Genomic DNA, 26,259 nt, shown 5'->3' on the forward strand with positions numbered 1-26,259 from the left:
CTTTGCAGCAAAAACATTTATTCAGCAGCCACCGTGTTCAACAGCAGCCCACAGGCCCACAATGGCCCCTTTGACGGGGCCGCTGAGGGGGGAGGGCAGGCCTCACCGTAGCCGTTCCCGTAATGGGACCCAGGCCTGCAGGAAATCCACCTGGGCCACTGCTGCTGCCTCAGGAAGATGGGGCCCCACCCAGGCCCACTGCCACCACCCTCTGCCCCCACGACCCACCGCCCACCTCCTCCCTTCTCATGTCAGAACCCTCAGCAGCCGCTAATTGAATCCAGAGCCTCGCGTGGCCAGGCCTGACTCGGCATTTACATCAACGCCCCAGGCCGCAGGGCCTGCTCCCCAGGCCTGGCTGGGCTACCTCCTTCCCGCCAGGGTGAGGCTGAGCGCCAGGGGCCGTGACCCACAGAGGGACACAGGCAGGGGGTCTCGGGGAGCCTTGCTCCAACATCTTCATGGCCTCTCTGCAGCCCCAGGGCCCACCTCTCCTACCATCCAAAAGGTACTGAGAAAAGGTGCTCTGTACCTGCCACTGTCCCCAAGCTCTCAGCACCCTCCCTGGCCCTGCTCCTAGGCCTGCGGCCTTCCTGGACAATACTCCTTCCACTTCCGGGTTTTACAAAACCAGGCACATCCCCATTGTAAAGGGGGCATCGCAAGGCCACCAGGTCCCCATAAGCAAGGCTCAGACCTCTGGTCCTGTCCCTGATCTGCTTGTCCCTGACAGCCTGGCATGGCCCCTCCCCACCCAGCGCAGGGCTCCTGCTGCTCAGGCCCTGTGCTGCCCTTTACGAAGGCCCCTTCTCTGTAGCCGGAGCAGGATGCCATGCACAGGGGCAGTGGGACCGCATGGAGGGTGGGCTGTGCGTGCCGCCTGGGCCGGCAGCATCCATGAGGGCCTGACAGGAAGCTGCTCGAGGTACTCCCTCCACAGAGGAGGGCAGGCATGGGCTGCCTGTCAGACCCATCGCTGAGGACGGACCCTTGGGGACTGACTCTCTTGGCCCCCATCTGCCATGAGCCTTTCATAGGAGCACGGCAGCTCCTGCTGGTAGGAGACGGCCTGGGTAGGGTAAGGCTGCCCTATTGTTCTTCCCTGGGGCTGGAATCTGTCCAGTTTCTGTCCCTGCTCCCCCCTGGATGCCAGTCTCACCAGGATGCTGGCCTGGGCACCTCAGTGGAGGCTGGGTGGATACAGCCCAGGGCAGGAGTCCTGGGAAGTCTGCCCTCAGCAGTAGCACTCCCAAGCCCAGGGGTGCTGGCCAGGGCCTGGTACACGTCAGGAGACGGATCCTGACCCCCAGCTTCCGCACAGAGAAGGCTGTCCCTTCACACTCACTCTGCACCCCCACCGTCCCTCCGCCCAGCCCGGTACCCTGAAGGCATGCCAGAAAACCACTCGTTTTATTTTATCTTTTATTTTTCTTACAAAAGGCCTTCATATCATCGTTTGTCTTACAAAAACCAAAGTCCTTGTCTCTGAGTGTAAAAAACATTTTCCCAGAATAAATGGGAAATCTCTTATAAATATATTTTAAAAAACAAAAGCAAAACTTGTTCCTAAAGCGTCTCTCTTTCCAGTTTCTTTTGTTGCTTCACTCCCTGGGGCCAAGGCTGGGCCACACACCCATCCCTACCCCTGTTCTCCCTCTGCTCTCTTTCTGGGGCTCCCTTCACTGGCCCCCAGAGTCTGCTTGGGGTGGGGGCCTGGCAGCCCCGGGCCTGTGTTACCAGCACACTGCAGAGCTCGCCCCACCCCAGAGGTTGTGTGTTGCAGAGGACAGGCAGACACCATCCTCCGAGGCACTCGGGCCAGGGGGACCTTAGAGGTCTTCACCTGGGTCCCAGCATCTTAGATGAGGAGACCACGGTCCAGAGAGGGGCAGGGACTTGCTGCAGTCACACAGCCCCTGCCCTGCTGTGTCCTCGTCATACGGATCCGAGAACTTCTTGGTCTGGCAGCAGGCAGGTACTGGCCAGTCCCAGGAGGGCTAAGAGCCCAGGCCCACAGTCCATCACTCCCAGCTTAGATGTAGGGCTTAGTGGGGAGGGCTCCCTGGGGGCCAGGCCCTGGGTAGCCCATGAGAGGCATCTCGTACTCAGGCCCGCCTGGCGGGGCCTCCCCACCACCCTCAATTGCCTTGGGGCCTGGCTCTAAGGGGGCCTTCACTCCTTCCAGCTCCAGAGGCCCAGCGCCTGGCCCCACCTGCCCTTTGCCCTGAGCCACAGCCGCTGCGGCCCGCCCCCGCCGCACACAGTAGGCTGCCCCCACGGCAGCCAGCGCGGCTAAGAGCACAGCGGCCAGGGCCGGTGCAATGAGGAGGGGCAGGTTTCCCTCCCGGGCCTGTGTGACCGGGGCATGGTTGGAGCGGATGGCTGGCGGCGTGCGGGCCTCCCCACAGGCCTCCTCACCCTCGGGCACCCGCCCAGCCCCCAGCGGCCTGACACAGATGGAGTAGGTGGCATTGGGCCGCAGCTGGGTGACTGTGTACTCGGCAAGAGAGGCAGGTAGCCGCAGTGTCACCGGCCGCTTGTCGGGGCCAGACAAGTTGCGGTAGGTGAGGCGGAGGCTCCTGAGCTGCACGGAGCTTCCCTGCAGGTAGCGTTGTAGCCCCACTCTCAGGGAGGTGGGGCTCACAGGCTCAATGCCAAGGGGCAGGGGCCCAGGCGGCCTCAGTGTGGCCGGGGCAGCGGTGGGCCGTGGCCCCAGCCTCACTGGGCTCTCGCAGTACAGGCCCGTGAAGCCTTCAGGGCACAGGCACTCTAGGTGGCCCCGAGCGCCCAGGTGGCATGTGCCCCCACTGAGGCAGATGGACGCTGGGCAGTCCTGTGGCTGGGGGTCAGGCCCCATGGTGGGCAGGGCGGCAGGTGGCAGGCTGGGGGCTTCTGCAGCGGGCTCTGTGGGGTTGGGCCAGGTGGGGGCTGGGCTGGAAGGCGAGGTTGTGGGCTCCCATACCAAGGGCCTTGTGGTGGGCACCGTGGCCGTGGTGGTGGTAGCTGGGCAGCCAAAGTCGGCGTAGTCAAGGTCCAGGAGCAGCTGGCCGGCATTCTTGGGTGGAAAGTGGCAGCGTGTCTCCTCTGGGCTGGCCAGTACCACGCGGCTCTCTCGAACCCAAGGGCCGAACCAGCTCAGGGGGCACACGCAATTGAAGGGGTTACGGGCTGCAGCCAGGAGCCGCAGGCGGGGGAAGAGGCCCGAGAGCTCGTGCGGCAGGGCCTGCAAGCTCAGGTTGCTCAGGTCCAACTCCTGCAGGGTTGCCAGGCCAGCGAGGGCCTCGGGCCGCAGCTGGGCGATGCGCGTGTTGCCGGCCAGCCGCAGCCGCGTCAGGCCCCGTAGACCCCGGATGGCAGGCGGCACATGCTCCAGCTGGTTGTCAGACACATCTAAGTCGTGGAGGTTGCGCAGGCGGCCAAAGAGCCCCTCGTCCAGCTGCCGAAGCCCCAGGCCGGCCAGCCGCAGCGCCTCCACGTTGGCGGTGTCCAGGGCCCCGGGCTCCAGGGCCAGGAGGCTGTTGTGGCTGAGGTCCAGCAGCAGCAGGCGAGGCAGGTGCAGCGGGGGCAGTGCCCGCAGCTCATTATCCTGCAGCTTGAGCTCCAGGAGGTGGCCCAGCGCATCAAAGGCACCGGGCTGGATGTGGCGGATGCGATTCTTGCCCAGGTAGAGGCGCTCCAGGCGCCGCAGGCCACGGAAGGTCTCGTTGGTGATCTCGCGCAGCTTGTTGGCGGTCAGGTCCAGGTTGCTGAGGTTGGCGAGCGGCTGGAAGACCCCGCCGGGCAGGCTGGTGATCTGGTTCTGTGACAGGTCCAGGAGCTGCAGGCCTGGCAGGCTGGCAAAGGTGCCCGCGTCGAGCGTTGTGATGCCGTTCTCAAAGACGTACAGGCCCGCCGTGTCGGGCGGCACGTCACGGGGCACCGTGGTCCCCTGGCGGGCGGTGCAGAAGACTGTCTGTGGCTGGTTGCACTGACAGCCGGATGGGCAACCCTGCACCCCAGGCCCCGGGGTCAACAGCAGCAGCAGCAGCAGCAGCAGGGGTGGGGAGACCCTGGAGCGCATCTTTTGGTCCCTGGGAGCAGAGAGGAAAGACAAGACTGTGATTCAGAGGCCCAGGAGACCACCATGCCAGGAAGGACCGAGAAGGGAATTCCCAGCCCCCGCCACCACTCCCTGCCCCTAATCCAACAGCGCACAGTAGTTATGAGTCAGGTCTCCAGTGCCCCAGCCCGGCTCCTGTCCCAGCCCTGTCACTCCCTTGCTATGTGACTTGGAGCAGTCACATGACCTCGTGATGATACCAGTTGATACTTCCTGTGCTGTCACCAGGGTTCAGGGGGCTGATGCATGCAGAGGGGGGGCCAGACCCAAAACACTCAGTGACCACAAAGGACACCTCTTTAACCCCAGCTCAGAGAACATGTGGTTAAAAAGCATCAGGCTCTGTGCCCTTCCCCCAAGCCACCTCCCCCCAAATCTTTGCTGAGGTAGAAAAGGAAGCAGGGAAAATGGTCGCTCCTGGAACAGCAGCCCCTCCCCCAGTGTCTGGGAGAGACCGGTGGGCAGTCGGCCGAGCGCGTAAGCAGAGAAGCTGGCTGCCCCAGGCCGCCGGCCCCTGCCTCCCCTGCCTCCACGCTCTGTGTCCTCCAAGTGAGGAGAGACCGCAGCGGGAACACTTCACATGGAAACTATGGGATTGGTGTTTTTCCACTTGTGAAGTCAGACCTGCCCAGGACGGGAGCTGTGGGGCGGCCAAGATGTGGCCAGCAGTAAAGCCTCTGGGGAGGGAGCAGAGCAGAGGAGGGCTGGAGCCATTGGCAGGTGTGTCCCCCTGTCAGGAGGTGTAGGGAGGGAACCCTGATCTTCACATCCCCCCCCCCCCCAGGTACAATGATAGAACTACAGGTGAGGGGGTCCCAGCCTCCCTGGGCTGACCCAGGGCTCAAGCTGGGGGAGACTGGTTGCATGGCAGCCCGTGAGGCAGTGCCAGGCCTGGAAACGCTCCCTAGATTCCTTTATGTACCATTTCTTGGGCTCCATTTTGGGCCGGGCACTGAGAAAGCGGAGCTGCAGCCCTTCCCACGTGCCAGTGCCACGGAGCATTCACAGCCACCTCTTATAGTTCCCCAAAGCAGCCATTCCAGGTGGAAACTATTCTCATCACTCCCAGATGACAGGAGAAAGGGGGGGCTCCTGGAAGTGCAGTCACTTGCTGCGGTTGCACTGCCGGGAAATCGGAGCTGGAGCCCAGGTCCTAAAGCAGGTCCAGGTGCAGCTGGGCCTGCCGCCTGTGCTGGACCTGCCCTGTGATGCAGGGGCCCAGTCTCGCCAGGGAGCGGGTGCTCCCCCAGTCGCTCCAGGCTCCAGCTCGTAACTGGACCTGCCCAAGACAGGATGGGGCCACAGCATGGGCCTCCCCTTCGCTCAGACTCCTGGGGGAAACCCCAGGGCCAGCCCCAGCAGCAGTCTCCATGCTTTCAGCCCCTACAGTCCCAAAGAGGCCAGTACCCCTCCCTTCCAGGCGCCTCCTGCTCACACAAGGGCCTTTTGTGCTGGGGCTCAGCCTCCCCTTCCCTCATGCCAGCCAGCTGTCAGGCCACGGCAGGTAACATAGCCCCCCCATCAGGGTGCGTTCTGCCCCACTGCCATCCACGGAGCTGCCCCTCCACCAGGGAAATGGGCTGCTGGAATGTGAGGTGGAGGGGCAGGTGGTCCCAGGACAGATTAGACAAGTCACTTGGGAGGCCACTGTGGTCTTGGGCCAGGTCTAGGTAACGGCCTTTGACCCACTTTGGACCTGCCTACACCCTGCCCACCTGCAGAGTCCCGTCTGCCTGGGAAGTGGGGCCATTGGCCTCTTCCCCTTACTAGTTAACAATGATGACCGCCCTTCAGAGCCTAGCCCGGGAGGCCTTCCCTGACCCCCAGCTGGTGCCCCCTCCCCTGCTCTCGAGGGTCCTGGTTGCCTCAGGTACCCCCTGGCCCTGCCGGCACTGTCCCAGTGGGGCTCTGTATACCCCACCCGGCCTCCTCCCCTGCATGCACCCGCTCCACCCTCACTGACTCAGAAGGCAGTGGGTGCGGCCTGGCCTCCAGATGTGGGCTATGAGGGCCTCCCACCCCCCCACATGCATGTGGGGGGTGAGCCATCTCCCCCTGAATCAGCCCTCCTGGTGGGGTGGGGGTGGGGTCAGGAAGGGAGCAGCCAGGCTCAGAGCGGGAGGGGACCCTACACATGGCCAGCTTGGCCACCCCTGTGACTTTGGCTCCCCCTGGGCCTCATATAAGGTCATGGTTAAGAGCTCACGCTCCAGTCAGGCAGCCCTGGGCCAAGGGCGTCAGAGCTGTGAGGTACAGACGGTGGCTTTCTCTCAGGGCCTAGGTTTCTTCATCTGTCCCCCCTGGGCAATTCCAAACTGACACCTCCCAGGATTGGGGCACTGCTGGGGACACTTCCCCACTCTGCATTGAGGAGGGGGACCAGCATGGACTCTGGGCTTTGCTCTCTCGTCTGTTGGCATTACAGGGAAGGCAGGTAGTGACTGCTGTGGGTCTGTCTGTCCCTAGAGTGGCAATCTGGCGGAGTTGCTGGGGAGCGGCAGCTGTGGCAGAAAACGAGCAACTGGCATCCTAGGCTGGGGAGACCCCAGCAGGCAACACGCTAACCTGCTTCCCACCCTCTTGACCCAGGGGGCCAAGACTGACCGTAGAGGGTGGGCAGTGGCAGGCAGCCCGTGGCAGGAGACAGAGGCCTCAATTCGAGCCCAAGTTCTGCCCCAAATAGCTTCCCAGGTCCCTTCCCACCTGCGGGTCTGTTTCTCAGCAGCCCTGCCTCACTCTCCACAATTGTTCTGAGCACCAGGGTTGGAGTTTTGTGTTGTTCTGTTTTCAAATGGGGGAAGTTCTTCTAACAAGTTCTGGGAGTGATTCTGCCTATCTGGACTCATGCTGGTGTGTGTGTGTGTGTGTGTGTGTGTGTGTGTGTGTGTGTGTGGCACGCGGGCGCACACACATTGGGGGTGGGAGTGTCTTTTGTGAAGGGGGCCTGTCACGGCTGCCCTGGCCTAGCCAGTTGCAATTTCAGCAGCTTTGAAGGACCAGGGCCGGGGCTTTGATATCTGATCCGCTGACCCTAGGCAGGGAGGTGGGACCTTTCCCTCTGCGAAGGGAGCTATCTGGAGGCAGCTTTGGTGTTTGGGGGTAGGGACAGGAGGGTCCAGGGCCTCCATCCTCCACTTGGACTCAGCACAGCCTCACCTTAGCCTGGCGCCGCCGTGGAGTGGTGGAAAGAGGTGGCAGCCAGAGGCTCAGGCTCTGCTGCTGCCTGGCCGCCCTCCAAGGGACAGTTACTGGGATGGGGCTTTAAGGTCCGACGGCCTGCGTTTGCAGCCTGGCTGCATGCCAGCCTGGCCATGGGCCTTTACCTCAGTTCCCATCTGTGAAGTGGGGGTGCTGGTCATAGCGCCTGATTCTCAGGGATGTTTAGTTTGTACCTGGAGTGCATTCTAAGTGGTCAGTCAACATTCACTACTGAGGGTGTTACCCAGAAAACCCAAGCCCTGCCTTCTGCACACACAGCGGAGGACGCCAGGGTATGGAATTCATGCCCCTTTCAGCACAGATAGGAGGTCCCCTGGGCCCAGGGTGAGACCTCCATGCAGAGGCTGCCCCCCACCCTCCGCCCTTGAGTATAGCCACGGGACAGCAGACTGATGGAGGGTGCCTTTAGTTTTGGATGGGGGTGGGGCTTGAGCTGTCCTTTGGTCAAACCTCTTCAGCAGATGACCTCAGGGTGGGGAGAGAGCAAACGGAGGGCTCTATGAGTAAGGGCATCCATCATCTCAACTCTAAGGGGGACCCAGAGTGCCCCCACTCACCCCTAAGTGTGGAACATACCTGGAGGCACCCGCTCACACCCAGACCCCGGTCAGGTAGGGACTGGTGAGTGGGTAGAACCCCGGACCTTTGGGTGAGCACATCAGACCTGAGGCTGGAGCGCCTCAACGCTGGGGAGGGCCATGTGCTGGGCCAGCAGGGGATGGGTTCATACAGGCCGGCGCACCCCCCTCCTGTGCCCAACACTGCAGAGTGGGTACAGGGATTGGGTACTCCAGGGCTGACCCCAGGGCCCTCCCAGTGCTGGGCCGCCTGGGCTAAGCACTGCCGGCCAGGCCTGGCAGCAGCCCAGCCCAGGAGTTTGCCAACCCCCCAGGCAGGCGGGACCGTGCCGGCAGCCAGGACGGCTGGCTCCGGTTTCGCTGACGTGTCTGAGGAGGCTCAGGGCCCAGGCCGGGTCCGCCCATCTCCCCATCCCTGGGACACAGCAGCCCCTGGCCCAGCAGGGCAGAGAGGTTAGGGTCTCCCCCTGGGAGGCGGAGACGAGGGCAGAGCCTCTGGTTGCTTGGAGATGGCCCCCTCTCCAGGTGGGGGCCAGAGCTCTGCTCTGTGATTAAGCTGGGGGTCCCCCCCATCTCCGTGTGTCTGCCTTACTTACTCCATCTACCATCGTAGCCATCTCTGCTCATTCTACAGATAAAGCTCTCACACTCAATTTGTGAAGTCATCCAATTCCCTTCCCTTTCCGGGCTTCCATCTCTCACCTGGAACCCTAGGGGCTTTTCAACCCCAGCTGCACATCAGAATCACCCCAGAAGCTTTGGAAAGTTCCCGATGCCTGGGTCCCACTCCCGGGCCAACTAAATAAGAATGTCTGGGGTGAGACCAGGCAGAGCTGTGTTTTGGAAAAGCTCTTTGGGTGAGTCTCCTGTCCAGCCAGGGCTCAGACCTTGGGACAGAAGGTTGTAAAGGGGACAGTCTGGACATCAGCTTGTCTCCTAGTCTGGGGAAGATCCCTGAGCAGGTGTGGCCAGCTGTTGGCACTGGCAGAACAGCAGGACCTGGGCCCTCCTCCCTCTCCCACTCCACCATGCAGGAGCTGTCAGGCCCGGATGGGGACCTCCTGTGGCACCGTGGGTGACTTGGCAGCCATCAGACCTGTCAGCCCAAGGCAGGAAGACCAGTGACTAAGGCCAGGCTGAGTCTCAAGTGGGCCCTCGGGGCAGCGGGATGTCGCATCTCAGTCAGGAGAGTGCCACTTGGTTGGGAGAGGACACCTGCTGCTCCCAGAGCTATGTGGTGACTACAGGTGTAATGCCACCAGGGCTGGGCTCAGACACGGGGCCTCCTCATTGTCCTGTCCCCACCCAGAGCCAAGCACCCATCAAGTAAGGTCCTAACCCTGCAATTAACCCTGAATTTGCCAGAGGAAGGCCTTAGTCACCAAGGGAGGCCACCAGCCCCAAGCCAGCTGGTCCCACGCTGTCTGGGGCCTAAACAGGGTCTGAGAAGGCAGTGGCCCCAGAGGAGGTCTTGCTCTTCTCATGCTCACCATGCCCAGGGATCTCGGTCACCCTATGTCAGAAGTGGCCCTTCCTGGGGTCTGAGCTGATCATTGGGCAGGTGGGATTGATTTGATATGGGGAGCCATGACCTTGCCCACCGCCCACCCCCATTCCCCTCTCACTTCTCACTGCTGCCTCTCCAGGCCCGGGCCTAGGCGCCCCCACTGACTGCCCCAGCCCTTTCTCAATGCAAGCCAGCTTTCCTCCCTCCTTAATTAAATCTCTCAGGCAGCCTCGGAGGAATGTCAGAACCTTATTGCATTTCCCTGGAGGAGACTAGTGTGTGGGGGGGGGCTTTCCGAACCTTGGAGAAGAACTGGCCTCTCGCCTGCCCCCACCCCCTAAACCGAGGTGGTCTAAAGGAGCCTGCTCCAGCCTCCTTTTACCCAGGGAGGCAGGAATGAGGAAAAGCGGGGGAGGCCTGCAGGCCAGGCCTGCCTGGCGGCCCAGCCAGCTGAGGAAAAGCAATCCGGCTGACTCTGGAATGTGGAAACCGATAAAAGGAAGAAGGCTGAGCCCCCGCCTGCCTGTGGTGCATGCAGACTCCCGAAGCACCCCTGCCCGCCCCCAAACACAGCCCTGCTCCAGTCACGCGCACGCAGACACACGCCCACGCCAGACACACGCCCAGTGGGCCGTGCTCTCTCACCCCCTCCCCCTTCTCCAAGAACTGCAAATTCCACAGCAGTGAGGGGAGCTGGTTTTCTTGGCAGTGCAGAGCCTTGGGCTCCCCAGCCCAGGGAGGGGACCCTAAGGAGAGCTGAGGGGGGCTCCAGGAGGGGGTCACTAACCTATTTAGGTGGCACTGCTACCCTTCCCATTAGCTCAGGGCTTGCCAATGGTCAGGGGTGCTTCTGTGGGCAGAGGCTCACGCAGCCTTCTCTCTGGTCACCAAGGGGGAGCTGCCTCATGGACCCAGCTGGGACCCCACTTTCCTGTCCCCAGGGGCTGTGCAGCCCATCAGTGGGGTCCACTTACAAGTCCCCATGAGGACTCAACTCTCTTTACTTGAGACTTTTCCTAGCTCCCCCAGGGCTGTAATTGGGGTGTCAGGAATGGGAGCCAGAAACTGTGGACCCATCTCTTGCCCAGGGCATCTCCCTGGCTCCAAGGCTGCTTGCCAGAGGGTCCTTCCTAGGGAAAGCACGGATCTGGGCAACGTGTGAGGGGCTTCTTATGTTAAACCCCTTTCCTCATTCCCAGAGTCTGGAGAGAGGTGCCATCCCAGCAAATGCCCTGAGATGCCACCCCGCACTGGCCCCATTTGACTCTCTGGACTCTGGTCAGGGTAGCTGTTTCAGTCAGCAGCCACAAGAAGCCAGGGAGTTGGGGACAGGCCCTGCCCAGGCCCCCAGCCTGGCACGAGTGTGCTCATCGACCCTCCCTGGGCCCAGGAGAGGCCAGATAATGGTCTGGAAGGAATCCAGCTGGGCTGCTCATTACCAGAGCCCTCTTCCTGCCTCTGACACTCTGTTTACAGAAGCTCCGGGGCCTGATTCCCCTGAGAGAAGACAGCAAACTCAGGGGACTGCTCTCCCATCCCCCCACCCACTTGCCTTAGCCCTGTTGGACTTTGCCAACAGCTGGGCCCATACTGGACTTTACTGCCGGGTGGGCCAGCGTGAATGGACCCTACTCGAAGGGCACCCACCCAGCCACCCCTCTATGCCCTCAACATGCTGAAGTCCCACCTAGTGGGAAGGGACCTTTAAGAATCAGTCCAGTCGGCCAGCCCCAGAAGCTCTTGGCCTGGGGAGGGGGCACTGGGCCCTGGTGCCTCTCCAGAGCCTCTTCTGCCCTTGGTACAAAAGATAAGCAGGGGCACAGTGGGACCCTCAGGGCCTCTTCCTTCTTCCCACCTTGCTGACTCCACCTTTGGGCCCCAGCGGGAAAGGCGGTCAGCGACCCTGGTGTGGTAATGGTTAACGAATGGGGGCGAGGCAGAATGGTTGGCACCAATCAGCTGGCCTGCCAGTGACCACAGGGGACCTCGGCAGCCCTCAGGCCCCAGCACTGCCAGCCCTGGGACACAAAGGACTAGGCTGGCTCCAGGCCATTGGGTTCATAGCCCAAGCAAAGCCCCTTCTCTGGCAGAAGCAGAGATGAAGCACCCTCATACCTAGGGCACGAAGGGCTCCAGCCAGCCAAGGTCTGTGGTCTGGAGTGCGTGGGTGGGGGGCAGAATGGGGCATCAGTACCTGCCATCCAGCACCTTACCCCTCCTCAGGGCTGCATGTTTGTGGCCCCCTGGCTCTGCCCTGAGTGACAAGGGCCCTCAGGACCCCAGGTGGGCTGATCTGCACAGGGCCACCAAGGGCTCCTGGCCCAGAACCAGACTGTCCCACTCCAGGAGGTAAAAGTAACCCAAGCCTATGGCGTGGCCATCCCCTCAAAGGGGTTTGATTCATAAAACTGGTCATGCCAGAGGGCCAAGCCGTGGGAGGAGGAAGCGAGGGAGGGGGTGTTTATTTTGTCTGCTCGCAGCCCCGCCGCCTGGCCAGCCGGTAAGCAATGTACACACGCCCGCGCGCGCACCCCGGCCATGGAGCTGTCGGCGCCCCGGGACTGTCGAGGAGGTGGCGAGCCGGGTCAGCCAAGGTGATCGTGCTAGGCTGGGGGCGCGTGCCTGCCCTGAGTGCGTGTGCGCGCGGCCGGGGGTCTGCGCGCGTGATCGGAGCGTGTGCATAACCCGCTCCCGTGGCGTCCCCCGTCCCGGCCCGCAGTCCCCCAGCCCGGCAGACACTCACCGGACAGCGGCGGCGGGAGCCGGGCGGGGCGGGCCACGGCCGCAGTCCTTTCCGGCCGTCCGGACCGGAGGGGTCCTCGGTCCCGAGGCAGCCGCGTCCGCGTCTCCCAGCCACAGGCTCGGGCTGCGGAGTCAGCTCGCAGGAGGCGGATTGCGCCTTAAAGGCTGGGGGGCGGGGCTGTCGCTGGCGGGGGGCGGGGCCCCTCCCCATTGGCCGGGGCGGGACGAGCCCGGGGGAGACCCTCCTTCCCTCTAGACTGAAGAGGTCGTTTGGCGGGGCAGCCTGGTCCTCACCTCCACCACCTCCCGACCTGGCGGCCGGGGGAGACTTTGTCCCGCCCCGTCCAGAGTCTTAAGTCTGGCTCTCCAGAGGGGTCTGCCACTTGTTTGCCCCATGATCCTGGGCAGGTCTCTGTTTTACGTGTGATAAGCAAGTGAATTTACGTGAGACCGAGTCCCAAACCCGGACGCCTGTAACATACCGGACAGGTGACATAAATTCGAGAAGCAGATCCCAGAGCCTGTGGAGACCTAGAGAGACCAGAAAGGAGGGAAGCAGGGGCTGGTGTAGGGACAGTCCCCATGACCTGCCCCAGCCTGCCAGAGCTTCGGGTTTTTCAAGAGAAACTGGAAATCTGGATTTTTTTTATTTTAGGTGAAATCTCTCAATATGCTATTGTTGATAGCTAATCCCAATTTCAAAAACTCCTGGGCAGACCCCACAGAACCCTTCAGAAGCAAACTAGATACAAACTCTAATGTCATATCTGAGTTTGGGGTCCTTTCAGGGCCAGGAACATTGCTTGACCACCTTCTCCATGTTTCAGATGAAGGGACTGAGACACAGGAAGGGGAAGTGACCAAGGCCCCACGGTTACAGGCAGTTCCAAGGCCAGAATGGGGGGCAGGAGGGAGGCTAGGATGGAGTGGGAGGTTGGGCCTCACTGTCAGTGGGTGGGGCCTGGGTGCAGCTGACAGTGGCCCTTGATGGGGCAGGAGGGACGGGTGCCAGGGGCTGGACTAGTACAGAAAAATCCCCTGCTTTGGAGGATTCCAGGAAAAGGCTCTGTCCTCCTCCCCCTCCGTGTTTGTGGTCAGAGGCATGCCTCAGAGCCTTTGGGACCCAGCTCAGCTCTCCACTTCCAGAGGGCGCTGGGACACCCGCCCCCTCTTCCAGCATGTCCTGCAGCCAAGGCCTTTGCCTGGGGCCAGCTTGAGTCTGGGAGGGCTCCGAAGGCTTGTCCCATGAGGCTGGGCCACACCAGCACTGTGTGTGGGGGGGTGTTGTGTGGTCTTTGGAGGACTTCATCACCTCCACAAGGCAGGACGGTCTCAGTTGTTAATAGTCTAAGCAGGATCCAGCTGCTACACTCACCTAGCCTTCTCCTCTCAGCAGCTAGCCTCCGCGGGGCCTCTCCCAAACATGGCCCCTTTCCAGGATAGGCAGGGGTCTGCACCCCACACTTGCACCTCTTATTTTTCTTGGTATTCATGGATATGGAGCATGGCTTGCGAACCTCTGCTCCTGGGCCAGAGCTGGCCCTCGGGTGTTTCATTTGGCCTGTATGGGACTTTTTAAAACTTTGATGCCATTGCCAATATTAAAAATCTGGTGGTTTCACATTAAAATGGGACTTCCCAGCTTGGCTTGAACAGGAACTCTCGGCTGGGCCTGAGTAGCAGCTGCCCCTCTGACCAAGTCTCAGGCTCACGGGTCACCTGCGTCCCCACTACTCCCAGTCATCTCACACCAGGCTGCGTTACTCGGTGTCCTGCAGCGTTTCAGTTTGCAGTTGGTACCATGTGGCTCTGGTCAGACTGTCCCTTGGCCTCTGCCCCTGGGCCCTAGGAGTGTCCACAGATACTGTAGGAAGGAGGGGGTGGTAGGAGGACCCCCAGCCTGACTTTCCTCAAAGAATAGGTCATCCTGACAGGCCCCAAAGCTTCTCACCTCTGTACCCCGTTCTCGATGATGGAGAGACACCACCTCCTAAGTGGTCCATCCCCTGCCCCGATCTTGTACCCTGGATTCACACAGGTCATGCTCCCATCCATCCAGAGGTTCATGGGCAGCTGCCAGGCGATCCCCTCCCCAATTTGTTCTTCCTTTCCTCATTTGGCTTCAAGGCACCACCTGCCTTAGAACCTGGTTACCTGGAGCTAAGGAGTGTGGGTCACGGCTTGGTGCAAGAGTGGCCCCTCTGCCCAGCCTGGGTAACAGGGACAGAGCCAAGGGACCTGGACTGCTTTGGACCAGTGGCCATGCCAGGTTGTCTAGATGGGGCGACATCCTGATGGGGAGAACCAGAGGAGGCCTCTTGAAACTGCTTTTCCTAGCAGGCACACCCCAGTACTTCCTGTGCTAATTGCGGGAATATTGGGAGGGCCGATAGGATGATTGGGGGTGACCCCTCCCCCATGTGACCAACTCTGTACCACCAGCATCCTGCATCTTCCGGGATCTTGGGCTCTGGGCTATGTCCCTAGACCTTCTGTGATTTGGGTCTGGGGCAGAGCCCTGGACCCAGGTCAGAGCCCTTCCCTGTGGCAGGCCCGGATGTTAGCCCTCCCTCTGTGCCACGGCAGTGGGAGAGGTACCTGTGCCAGCTCTCACCACTTCTGGCTCTCTGCCAGGCCAAGTCTCAATTCTGCATTCCAGACCCAGATCTGGCTTAGCTCTTTTTATAAAGCCTAGGGTCAGGCTCGTGCCAGCTGTTGGCCAACCCTTGAGGCTGGGTGACATGACCCCGTTTCCTGGCCCGTGCCGTGCTGGGCAGGTGCTCCTTACCTAGCCAAGCCGCCCAGATGGCTCCGCTCGAGGCAAGGAAGACTGGCCTGACCTGTCAGAGGAGCCAGTCCTGCCCTCCATGACTTCCTGCCTGAGTCAGTGGCCGGCCAGTCGCGGCTGATGGGGTGGGGACGAGGGAGGTCAGGTCAAACCTCTTAAGGTTGGTTTAAGACACGGTGGGACCCATGGCCCCAGTCCCCAGTTCCACTAAGGTAGCCGTGGGGCAACAGGAGTCCCCCAGCCAACTTGCCATTAGACTCTGTCCTGAGCCTATCTCCACATGGTGATCTCTGCCCAGCACACATCTGATCTCATCCCTCTTCACTCATCAAGTCCCATCAGCTTTCCATTACTTGTCCGATGGAGGGAAGCAGAACTCCCATCTGACGCACCAGACCCTGTCCTGTCTTGCCTCTGCCCTCTCCATGCTGAGCCTTAGCCCTCACCCTCACCGCCCAGGCCACCAATCACATGTTCTCCTTGTTCCTCAAACAGGCCAGTGTATGCTGCTCTTTCTGCCCGAACTCTGTCCCGCCGACATGGTTGATTCCTCCTTAACCATTGGGTCATAGGGAGTATCCCCTCCCCTGTGGCCAGCCAAAGTCAGGCCATTCTGCCCCCTGCCGTGTATCCTCAGAGAACTTTCCCTGCATGTGTTTATCTGTGGGACTGTGTCTGCCTCTCACATCAGGTTGGGAGCTTCTTGAGGTCAGAGGTAGGGTCTGTTGCAGATTTAGACCTGCAGGCAAGTCGAGGGCTGGGCACAGACCAGATTGCCAAAGGAATGAGTGATTGAGAATGGATGAGGGAAAGGCCTGTTAGAGCTGCTGAGGAGACCTTTGGGCCCTCTGGAGCCAGCGTCAGTGTGGGGGGAGCACCCCAGGCCACACACCCACTGTGTCCTTCCCACCATCCCCCTCCCCCAAAGCAGGCAGTGGTCAGACCAGGTCAAGAAAGGCAGTTCTCACCCTGCCTGACCTGAGGTAATTAGAGGCTGTGTTACTCACAGGTGACCAGCCCAGGGCCTTCGGGAAGCTGTGGAGACACCCGGGGCCTCACCCAGCTTTCCAGCCCACTCTGTGGCTCCCAGCAGGGTGGGTGGAGGTGGGCAGCTGGCCAGGAGGGATAGATGAACAAGGAAGGAGGGGGCAGGGCTCTTTGTTGCCTGGGTGAGGAATCGAGGCAGCTGCCACAGCTGGGCCACCTTTGACCACTGGGACCACAGTGAGGCCAGTGTTCTTTGTGGGGACAAGTGTCGAGCTAGGGGTCCAGGCCCACAGGTCCCCAGGAATCTGAGACCAAGACCAGGAACAAGAAATAAATGGATGTGAAGGCACCTATCAGAGTTCTCCTGGGCCCCCTCCCCCTGAGACCCTGGGCTGGAAGGCAGTGCTCACAGGGCGGCGGGCTGCAAAGGGGCCCCCGCAGGGCCTGGGGAGGGGCATTATAAACCCCTGAGCCACAACAGACCATTGGCCAAGATGAGATGGGCACAGAGCATGCCCTCCACGTCCCTGGCCACTGACCCGCCCCAGGCCTTGCCTTGGGAAGGGGAGACTGAGAACAGGCAGGCAGGGAAGCTGGGCAGAAAGGGGGGCCTGCTCCAGCCCCTGGCTCAGGCTTGGGCACAGGGGCTCAAGGTCAGTGCCGGGGAGCAGAGAGGGTGCTCTGAGTCTCTAGGATGTCATCAAGGCCCCAGGCGCCTGGGGTGACTGAGGAGATGGCCCCCAAACCTTAGTGCAGACCTGGAGCACCCACTTAACTGCACTGGGTAGGGACGGAGTGAACCCCCAGCTCCAGCACCCCCTCATCTGCCCCAGTAATACTGGCCTGATGTCTAGGCTGGCCAAGGTGGGACCAGGGTCACATGGTATGTGGGGTCTGCCTGGTGTGCAGATTGGGGCTGAGGTACAGAGGGAGAGGATGGCTGCCATGCCCAGCGCCTGGCACAAGTCCTGCGTGAAGCAGGTGAGCAGAGGAAGGACCTGGGGAAAGAAAGGCTGGTGTGGAGATGTGCGTGGTGTGTTGGTAGCACAGGGAGAGGAGGCAGACGGTCCTTGGGGATCGGGCTGGATGTATTCGAAGGGGCCGCATTGCTCCTGGCCACTGGTGCTTGGCCTGAGACCCTATCTGGGATCATAAGCCTCACAGACCTCGTGCCGCCCCTCACCCATGGGTGGCTGGCCCCACCTGCCAACCAGTCCTCTCTCCCCCAGGTCTCTGATGCCTCTGCTGGACCCGGACTCCGGGCTCCTGGTCCTGGCAGGAACGGTGAGTGAGAAGCTAAAGCCCCCACCCATGTCGGCCCCCTGGGGATGGTGTCTTCACTGGCCAGGCCTGCGCCTGACCTTTGTCCTAAACAGCCTGCTGGGAGCGTGGGGACTGCAGGGTGCTACCTTCTCAGCAAGGAGGGGCTAGAATGGTACTGCCCAGGCTCCACCGCTGCCAGGCCGAGTGGCCCCCTCCTCCTCCAGGGGCTCCACATGTCGGGCCCTCTGCGTCCTCATCCATGAATGTCAGCTTCGTGAGGACAGGCTGAAAGTAGAGCAGTGTTAGCATACAGTAGACACTCTGTAAATATTGAATGTCCACCTCCAGTGCTCACGCCGTGCGCGCTGATGACGAGAAAGGTGAGGTAAAGTCTCCGAGGTCTCAGCTCAGTGCCTAGCACATGGGGGTGCCCAGTGGATGTCTGCCATGCTTCTGTGGCTCAGGTCCTTGGAGATGAATGGGAGAGACGGTGCTGGACCTGGGGCTGCCCCAGGCCCCTGAGATGTGGTCAGCAACGGCACTCAGGCTGGGCTCCTTTCAGGGTGAGAGTCAGCTGTACTGCTACGAGGTGGCGCCCCAACAGCCGGCTCTAAGCCCAGGTAAGCCTTGTCCTCGCCCCTCCCTTCTGCTCTCTCCTTCCCCCTCCCCACTCACCCTGACTCTCCTCCGCTGGTGTCCCCAACAGTGACCCAGTGCCTCCTGGAGAGTGTGCTGCGAGGAGCTGCCCTTGTGCCCCGGAGGGCACTGGCTGTCATGGGCTGCGAGGTGCTCCGAGTCCTTCAGCTGAGTGACACAGCTATCCTGCCCATCAGCTACCATGTGCCCCGAAAGGTGAGGGGGGCCTGGGTGAGGCTCTGGCAGGGCCTGGGAGATTCATGCCTCACCAGCCCCCATGCCTGTCTGTCACCAGGCTGTGGAATTCCACGAGGACCTGTTCCCGGACACCGCAGGCTGTGTGCCTGCCTCCGAGCCCCACGCCTGGTGGGCTGGGAGCAACCAGCAGGTAGGGTCACGGCCTGCCTGGCCACTGTTGGCCTCACCAGCCCCTGCAAGCCCTCACGGCAGCAGCCCACTCGTGGCCCCACAGTCCAGCTGTGCACTAACAGCTGCCCTGTGTTCCCCATCCCTGCCTACCCCTCAACCACAGCCTCTCCCCACAGGTGCAGAGGGTCAGCCTAAACCCAGCCCGCCGGCCCCACCCCAGCTTCACTTCCTGCCTGGTGCCCCCTGTGGAACCCTCCCCTGACTTGGCCCAGCCTGAAGAGCCGCCTGTGGGGGACGAGGACCCCAGTGTGAGTGCCAGGGCTGCCCCATTCTCGACGCCGCAGTGGGAACTCTAATGGTCTTTTGAACTTTTTCTAGCTGTCAAGCATAAAAGACAAAGAAATGCATGAAGCATAAATAAAGAACCTCAGTGTTCTCTAAATGGAACACTGAGTAGAAAGTGAGGCTGTCACAGAAAACCTAGATTTCTCACTTCTCTTGAAATACTGGCAGATCTTAACCACCCTGGGCCTGCCTTCTCGCAAATTCTGGGAGCCAGCAGTTGCCACCTGCTGTCCCCAGGGTCTGCAGTTCACCTCACCCCCATGTTACCCCCAGCCCCTGTCACATCTGTGATTGTGCCCCTTCCACGCGTCCCAGAGCCAGGGCTGCTTGCCCAGCCCGGGTCCCACAGCCTGGGCGGAGGGCCCAGAGGGATGATCTCAGTGTCCTCTCGCTTTGGCCAACATGCCCGGGGCTTGTGGCTGACCCCGGGTGCTTCTCCCCCAGGAGGGCTTCTCTTCCCCTCCCAGCTCGCTGATCTCACCTTCCACGCCCTCCAGCCTGGGGCCCTCGCTCTCCAGCACCAGTGGCATCGGCACCAGCCCCAGCCAGAGGTCACTGCAGAGCTTGCTGGGTAAGTGCTTCAGTAGGAGCTCACCCCTCCACCCCTTCGGCAGCCATCTCCTCTGTTCCCCAGCCCTGCCTCCCCTCCTGGGGGTCACATGTCCTATGGGATGAACTCAGTCTCATCTGGAAAAAGGCAAACTGGATGTTCCCTGGAGCCCTGGAGCCTTGGTCTTCCACCAAGACGCCTCAAGTTTCATTGCCAGGCGCCATTCTGGGCCAGTTGTGCTGGCTGGACCGGCAGAGGTCTGGGCCTGGCACACGCCCTGCGCAGTCCTGCAGGACAGCGCAGGGCAGGCAGGGCATCCTCATGCGGTTCCGTGTCCCTGCCGCACACCAGGCCCCAGTTCCAAGTTCCGTCACGCTCAGGGCACCGTCCTGCACCGAGACAGCCACATCACCAACCTCAAGGGGCTCAACCTCACCACGCCCGGGGAGAGCGACGGCTTCTGTGCCAACCGGCTACGTGTGGCTGTACCCCTGCTCAGCAGTGGTGGGCAGGTGGCTGTGCTCGAGGTGAGGGCCCCACCCCATTACGGCTGTCCCCCAAGTTCCCGCAGGATGCTAAGAGTATTGGGTATCCCCACCAGCCCACATTCTCTGAGCACAAACCGTGTGCCAGACACCCGCCCAGCATCCCCTTTAATCCTCCCAGCTGCCCCATGTGGGGGTGCTACTCTTATTCCCATTTTACAGATGAGAGCGGTGAGGCACAGAGAGGTTTAGTGACCTGCTGGGTCACACAGCTGTGTAAGTGATGGAGCTGGGGATTCAAAGCCAGACTGCCTGAGTCCCAAGCCTGAGCTCTTTGCACCACTCCACGCTACCCCCCATCTCACTTTCTGGGGCCTCACAGTTGGCACTTAGGGTTCAGAGCACGAGGTGGCTGAGGCAGAGAGCTTGGGCCACCCAGTATACAGACGGTGGGGGGCCCAGGCATGCTGCTTGCCCTGCAGTCCTGCCTGTTACTGACGGGCCTTGGGGTGGGGACACTTCCCACAGCTGCAGAAGCCCGGCCGCCTACCTGACACAGCGCTGCCCACGCTGCAGAATGGGACAGCCGTGACTGATCTTGCCTGGGACCCCTTTGACCCCCACCGCCTGGCTGTGGGTGAGGAGGCTGGGTGCCAAGCTCGAGGGAGGGTCCCGAGTCCTGAATAGAAGCAGGGGGAGCCTGGGAATCGGGCCTAGCAGTGATGAGCCTGCGCTCTCTGCAGCCGGTGAGGACGCCAGGATCCGACTGTGGCGGGTGCCCCCCGAGGGCCTGGAGGAGGTGCTCACGACGCCCGAGGCTGTGCTCACAGGTCAGGTGGGCCCTGGTGGGGGCCCTGGGGTGGGCAGGGGCTCCTGAGGGACTCAGCGTCACCCGCTGCCTCGCCCCCAGGCCACACAGAGAAGATCTACTCTCTGCGCTTCCACCCCCTGGCAGCCGATGTGCTGGCCTCCTCTTCCTATGACCTTACCATTCGGATCTGGGACCTTCAGGCTGGAGTCGAGCGGCTGAGGCTGCAGGGCCACGGGGACCAGGTAGAACAGCTAAGGGGGCAGGTGCCCAGCCACAGGGCGAGAGGCCACCTCTTACCTCCCCACCTGTCCCCAGATCTTTGGCCTGGCCTGGAGTCCCAACGGGCAGCAGTTGGCGACTGTCTGCAAGGATGGACGCTTGCGGGTCTATGAGCCCCGGAGTGACCCTAAGCCCCTTCAGGTGAGGAAGGTGGGCTGGGCTCAGCCCTCAGACCCAGTGGGGGGCCTGGCTGGGCCTCATGTGCTGTATCCCAACAGGAAGGCCTAGGGCCCGAGGGGGCCCGTGGAGCCCGCATTGTCTGGGTGTGTGGTGGTCACTGTCTGCTGGTGTCTGGCTTTGACAGGTGAGGACTCAGGGACCACCATTCCCATCCCCAGACTTCAAGAGCCACCTGTGTCCCCCTTCCCCAGACATGCACCTGTCAGGCATGCTGAAGCTGTCCCCACCCCTCACTTATTAGGTGGATGGATGGATGGGTGGATGAAAGGGAGGGAGGTGAGGAGGGAGAATAAGTCACCTGGGGGCCCAGAGAGACGAGAGGCGGGCCTGTTGCCAGGAGCTCATGCCTGGTGGGGACCAGTTGAAGCGCACGAAACACAGAAGCAAGCCTCCTGGAGAGATCCAAGCATTAGACATTTGGCACTTTGGAGGAGGGATCAGAGAGGGCCTCCTAATGGAGGTGTCATCTGAACTGGGTCATGAAAGGCCTAGTAATCAGAGGGCATGAAGTGTGGGTGGAAAAGCCAGGAAGCTGACCAGACTGGCTAGAGCAGAGGGCAGGAAGCGGCAGATCATGGGGAGAAAAGTCCAGACTTAGTGGGCCACGGTGGCCACGGGACAGTTGCTGGAAGGTTGGAGCGTGGGCAGTAGTCAGGTAGGCGGGGCCGAGGCAGCGCAGCAGGTTAGGACGCTGCTGCGTTAGGCCAGGTCTGTGGTTCTCAGAGCTGGTCTAGAAGAGGGGATGGGCAGAGGCCTGTCCTCTGGCCCTGAAGCCCTCAGGCCCCCAGCGTGACAACAAGACCAGGGTCCTTGCTAGAGTCCTTGCCCCAGGCCCCTCCAGCTCTACAGACTTATTTCTGCCCCCCGACCCCCTTGCAGCCGAAGTGAGCGCCAGCTACTCTTGTACTCGTCCAAGGCCCTGGCCAGTGGCCCCTTGGCAGTGCTGGGGCTGGACGTGGCTCCTTCTACCCTGCTGCCCAGCTATGACCCGGATACTGGCCTGGTGCTACTGACAGGCAAGGTATGCTCGGCTGCCGGGCTGTACAGGTCTGGGTGGCGGGCAGGTGAGAGAGGGCTGGGGGAAGGCAGCTTTAGCTGGCCACCTCACTCGCCACCCATCCGCCCCCTCCAGGGCGATACCCGTGTCTTCCTGTATGAGCTGCTCCCCGAGGCCCCTTTCTTCCTGGAATGCAATAGCTTCACATCATCGGACCCCCACAAGGTGAGCCTTTTTACTCGCTCTTCTCCTTCTCTAGGTGGGACCACAGGGCTTCCCCGCCCTCTTGTGGCCATATGGGGAAATGCAGGGGCCTGTAGGGTCAGTGGGTCACTAGGCTGGGTGTGCCCCGCAGCTCCCTGGAGCTGGTTGTTCAACTCAACCATTATTAGAAGTCAAATTATGTAAGGTTAAGTTATATGAACCTGCAAATAAATGATATTAAAAACTGAGGCAATAAATACTCAATTTATCATTTCCTAATTATTTTACTCAGTTTTACTACCGTGTTTCCCCGAAAGTAAGACCTAGCCAGACAATCAGCTCTAATGCATCTTTTGGAGCAAAAATTAATATAAGACCCAGTATCATATATCATATCATATATCATGTATCATATTATAAAGACCCAGCCTTACAGTAAAATAAGACCGGGTCTTATATTGATTTTTGCTCTAAAAGACGCAGTAGAGCGATTGTCCGGCTCGGTCTTGTTTTCGGGGAAACACAGTATCCTTCATGCCATCGAGGTTATTTACAGCTGTTGATCTGTCGGGTAGAAAGACCTATGATAGCATGCTGTGCACATCGCTTCCCACATCTGCACGCAACAAGTCAGGGAAAGCAGCCGTGGTCGCAGTTTTCACACCACAGGCAAATACTACAAATCGGTGTTTTTCCTTCGGAGAGCCAGTTGTTAAACATGCACCAGCACCCCACTGTCCAGGGATGGGCCTTGGTCCTGCTGGTCCTAATTGAGGGGTGCTGGCACCGTGAGGGCCCAGGTGCCCAGCTGTGAGCTCAGCTCCCACCCCAACACAACTCCCCTGCCCCTTCAGGGCTTCGTCCTCCTGCCCAAGACAGAGTGTGATGTGCGTGAAGTGGAGTTTGCCCGCTGCCTGCGGCTTCGCCAGAGTTCCCTGGAGCCTGTCGCTTTCCGGTTGCCCCGAGTCAAGGTGAGGTTGTGGGCCTAGCACGCCAACATCCAGCCCCTGTTAGGGGATTTGGGGTCTGATTGAACCTGTCCCAAAACCACCCCGTTCACTGCTCTTTGGGGCACCTGTCCCCTTACTCTGCTGAGATTCTAAAACTTGTGGAAATCCAGACTGGGGCCTGGGGGCCTGGATCTTGCCATGCCCCCCCCCCCAATGGATGCCAGTGTGCCCTGGGCTTCTGGTCAGTGCCTCAGGGCAGTCCCTTCTCCCTCCCTGCAGAAAGAGTTCTTCCAGGATGATGTGTTCCCAGACACGGCTGTGAGCTGGGAGCCGGTGCTCAGTGCCAGGGCCTGGCTGGGAGGGGCTGATGGGCAGCCCCGGCTTCTTAGCCTACAGCCCCCTGGCATGACCCCAGGTAGGATGAGGGACAGGGGAAGGGTAGGAAGCAGGGCTGGGTGGGGGTTGGAGAAAAGGGCAGAAGGCCCAAGTCAGATGAGATGCCGAAACCTCTGGCGCTCTCAAAGACGGGGTGGCTGCGTCTCCAGGCTCAATCTCTGAGCCATTAGAGCACAGGGTCCAGGGTCTGTGTTTCCATCACAAGTCCCCAACCCCAACTCAACGCATGCGCACACTCACGCACTCATGTACTTACTCATGCACACAGCCTGGTGACCAGCAGGCCTTGTGAGCAGAAGGTTGACTAGTTGTTAATGCCACCTATAAGGTCTCTGCCATGGAATCCCCTAGGTGGCTGGTTTCAAAGGGTTGGGCAAGGAGCCTCCAGGGAGGGGACTCTGATGCCTGAGGCTTGTCTCTGCCCTGCCCCAGTGAGCCAGGCCCCCCGTGAAGTCCCTGCCCGGCGGGCCCCGTCCTCAGCACTCTACCTGGAAGAGAAGTCAGACCAACAAAAGAAGGAAGAGGTAGGCACGGAACAGGGCTGGCCGTGGGGTGGGCGTGGGATCCCCTTAGTTGTGGTTGCCCTTCACTTCTCTAGTTCGACCCAGATTGGGACAGGAGCCAGTGTCTCACCCCTCTCAGTTGGAGAACTTGATGGGGAGACCTTCCAGAGCCGACACTGACTGCTGCCGCCCATGGGCTCAGGGCTCGGGAGCCAGGGAAGGGCAGAGCGAGGCCCCGCCCTGGCCTGGCCCACCCCAACCAGAGCCAGAGGTTGTGGACCCAAGTGCCTTTGGGACCCTGGTGCACACTTGATTGTCTGAGGCAATGTGCGGAGACAGCTGCACTGTGATTGCAGCGCTGCGTGTCACAGTCGGTCTGTCTCTGGCTCCCTTGTCTCTGTAGGGGTGTGTTTTTCAATGAAAACCATCAACTTTGTCAGGGCTCTAATGAAAATGGCTCTTTCACAACCTTGATGGGATTCAAACTGGGATCTGATATTCTTGGGGTCAGAGTTCCTGTTCCCCTCCCACCTCTTGTTGTGTCCACTCTCCCAGCTGCTGAATGCCATGGTGGCAAAGCTGGGGAACCGTGAGGACCCGCTCCCCCAGGACTCCTTCGAAGGTGTGGACGAAGACGAGTGGGTGAGTGGATGAGTGGGCCTCCCAGCATCCCATCCCTCCCCTACTCATCCCTGCAGCCATCTGCCTTCCCATCGCCTCTCAACTCCCTCCCATTTCTTGGTTTATCTCCCCAGGACTAGCCTGCCCACCAGCCACCTCTGGCTTCACCTGCCGCTGCCACCTTCTAGAACCACTTAGTGCCCCTGCACACCTCATATCTTACCCTCAAACTGGAAGGCACCTCTTGGCCCTGACACACCTCATCCAAGATGCTCTGGCTTCCTTTGGGCTTTTGGTGCTTCCATGCCCTCTGAGCCCCGCTGCAACACGTGTGGATTGTCTGCACCTCTGCTTTCTCTGGAACCACCCGCTTTTCCTCCGCTGCCCGCTAGCATGTGAGCCAGGGGCATGGGGGTGGGTTGGGGTGGAGGATCAGTAGCATGTTCCTGGGCAGGCCCTGGGTCCCTGTCTCCTTACTGTGGCCTGGGCTGGTCCCAGCCTGGGCTGCCTTTGCCCAGCACCTTCAGTTATCACATGCCACCTCATCTTGCCTGTTGCCTCAATACCAGTCAAGGGCCTGGGGGCTGGCCCCCTGCCAGGCTGTTTGGAGCAGCACCAGCCTCAGGGGCCTGGGACCAGTCATTCTGCTCCCCAGGCATGAAGCCAGGAGAAGGGGGCATCACAGGCTGACGGCCCGATGAAGGGGCTGTGAGCCCTGCAGGGACTGGACTGCACATGCCTGTAATATTTTCAGCAATTAAAGTTTTCTAAGCTGGCCACCTCTTGTGCTGCTGTGGTCTCTGGGATGGCTGGGTGCGGAAGGCGACAGAAGTATAAGTGAGGGTGTTTTGGCCCTGGGTTCACCCTGGTCCCAGGCCGTGCTTTGTTTCTGAGGCGTTTTCAGCTGCATGCTCCTTGGAGTTCATTCATTAATCCAACACATAGGTACTCAGAAGTGCTCTGGGTGGTACTGTAATGAACAGGAGAGACAAGGCCTCTCAAGGTGCTTATTATAGTCTTATTATGCAGCAGACCTTGTGCAAGTAAGCAAATAGTGTGGAGAGATCTGTATACAAGATAAATTATGTGGAAGGAAGTAACTGGGATGCAGGGGGAAGCAATGTTCAGGGTCTGAGAAGGGGGGCATTTCAGCTGAGATCTGAGATCTGAAAGCCGAGAAGCCACGGAGAGAGGCCTGAGAATGCTTCAGACGAAGGGGAGGACAGCCTGCGCGCGGAGGGAAGAAAGAATTTGGAGAGTTAGAGGAAAGGAAAGGACAGTGGTCCAGAACATAGCACAACGCATCATAACTTTCATTCATTCAACAAACATTTGGTGAGTGCCTTCCATGTGCTGACATCCAAGAATGGAGAAAAGAGATAAAAGGAATCCCTCAGGAATCCACATTCTAGTGGGAGAGAACAGATTATAAACAATAAACATAAAAATAAACAATACGGTAGAAGGAAATAAGAACTTTAGGGAAAAAAATAAAAGGGATGATTAAGAATGGAGGTTTAAGCCAGACACAAAAGGCCACATGTAATATGATTCCATTTGCATGAAACTTCCAGAACAGAAAAATCCATAGAGACAGAATGGAAATTAATGGTCGCAGGGGCTAGCGGGAAATGGGCAGTGACTGCTAATGGGTAGAGAGTTTTTTTGGGGGGTGATGAGAATATTCTGGAACTAGTGATGGTTGCACAACTCTGTTAATACTGAAAAGCACTGAATTGTACACTTCGAA

The 26,259-nt window shown here is 60.3% G+C and overlaps 2 protein-coding genes across 2 annotated transcripts in view; one reads left to right on the forward strand and one right to left on the reverse strand.

Moving 5' to 3' along the window:
- Window positions 1–25,286, forward strand: part of CORO7 (coronin 7) — a 56,064-nt gene extending 30,778 nt beyond the window's left edge. The window contains exons 10-28 of the mRNA XM_019756401.3: window positions 17,150–17,204; window positions 17,746–17,803; window positions 17,890–18,035; window positions 18,115–18,207; window positions 18,365–18,496; window positions 18,978–19,104; window positions 19,435–19,610; window positions 20,097–20,205; window positions 20,312–20,398; window positions 20,479–20,621; window positions 20,695–20,799; window positions 20,877–20,962; window positions 21,718–21,859; window positions 21,971–22,060; window positions 22,894–23,010; window positions 23,269–23,404; window positions 23,818–23,909; window positions 24,444–24,530; window positions 24,644–25,286. Coding sequence (XP_019611960.3) covers window positions 17,150–17,204; window positions 17,746–17,803; window positions 17,890–18,035; window positions 18,115–18,207; window positions 18,365–18,496; window positions 18,978–19,104; window positions 19,435–19,610; window positions 20,097–20,205; window positions 20,312–20,398; window positions 20,479–20,621; window positions 20,695–20,799; window positions 20,877–20,962; window positions 21,718–21,859; window positions 21,971–22,060; window positions 22,894–23,010; window positions 23,269–23,404; window positions 23,818–23,909; window positions 24,444–24,530; window positions 24,644–24,649 — 1,987 coding nt within the window. The 3' untranslated portion in view covers window positions 24,650–25,286. The remainder of the gene's footprint in view (window positions 1–17,149; window positions 17,205–17,745; window positions 17,804–17,889; window positions 18,036–18,114; window positions 18,208–18,364; window positions 18,497–18,977; window positions 19,105–19,434; window positions 19,611–20,096; window positions 20,206–20,311; window positions 20,399–20,478; window positions 20,622–20,694; window positions 20,800–20,876; window positions 20,963–21,717; window positions 21,860–21,970; window positions 22,061–22,893; window positions 23,011–23,268; window positions 23,405–23,817; window positions 23,910–24,443; window positions 24,531–24,643) is intronic.
- Window positions 1,406–12,304, reverse strand: VASN (vasorin). The gene is made up of 2 exons (XM_019756402.3): window positions 12,147–12,304; window positions 1,406–4,070 (listed from the first exon to the last, which is right to left on the reverse strand). Exon 2 carries the CDS (start codon window positions 4,058–4,060, stop codon window positions 2,033–2,035), a length of 2,028 nt encoding a protein of 675 aa, XP_019611961.2. The 5' UTR covers window positions 4,061–4,070; window positions 12,147–12,304; the 3' UTR covers window positions 1,406–2,032.
- Window positions 25,287–26,259: the final 973 nt, after the last annotated feature.

Source organism: Rhinolophus sinicus, chromosome 10 (genome assembly GCF_057876585.1).
Source record: "Rhinolophus sinicus isolate RSI-liver-muscle chromosome 10, RSI-T2T, whole genome shotgun sequence".
Lineage (NCBI taxonomy): Eukaryota > Metazoa > Chordata > Mammalia > Chiroptera > Rhinolophidae > Rhinolophus > Rhinolophus sinicus.

Coding starts and splice junctions, on each gene's coding strand:
- VASN (XM_019756402.3), bottom strand. CDS start 4,060: ATGCGCTCCAGGGTCTCCCCACCCCTGCTGCTGCTGCTGCTGCTGCTG.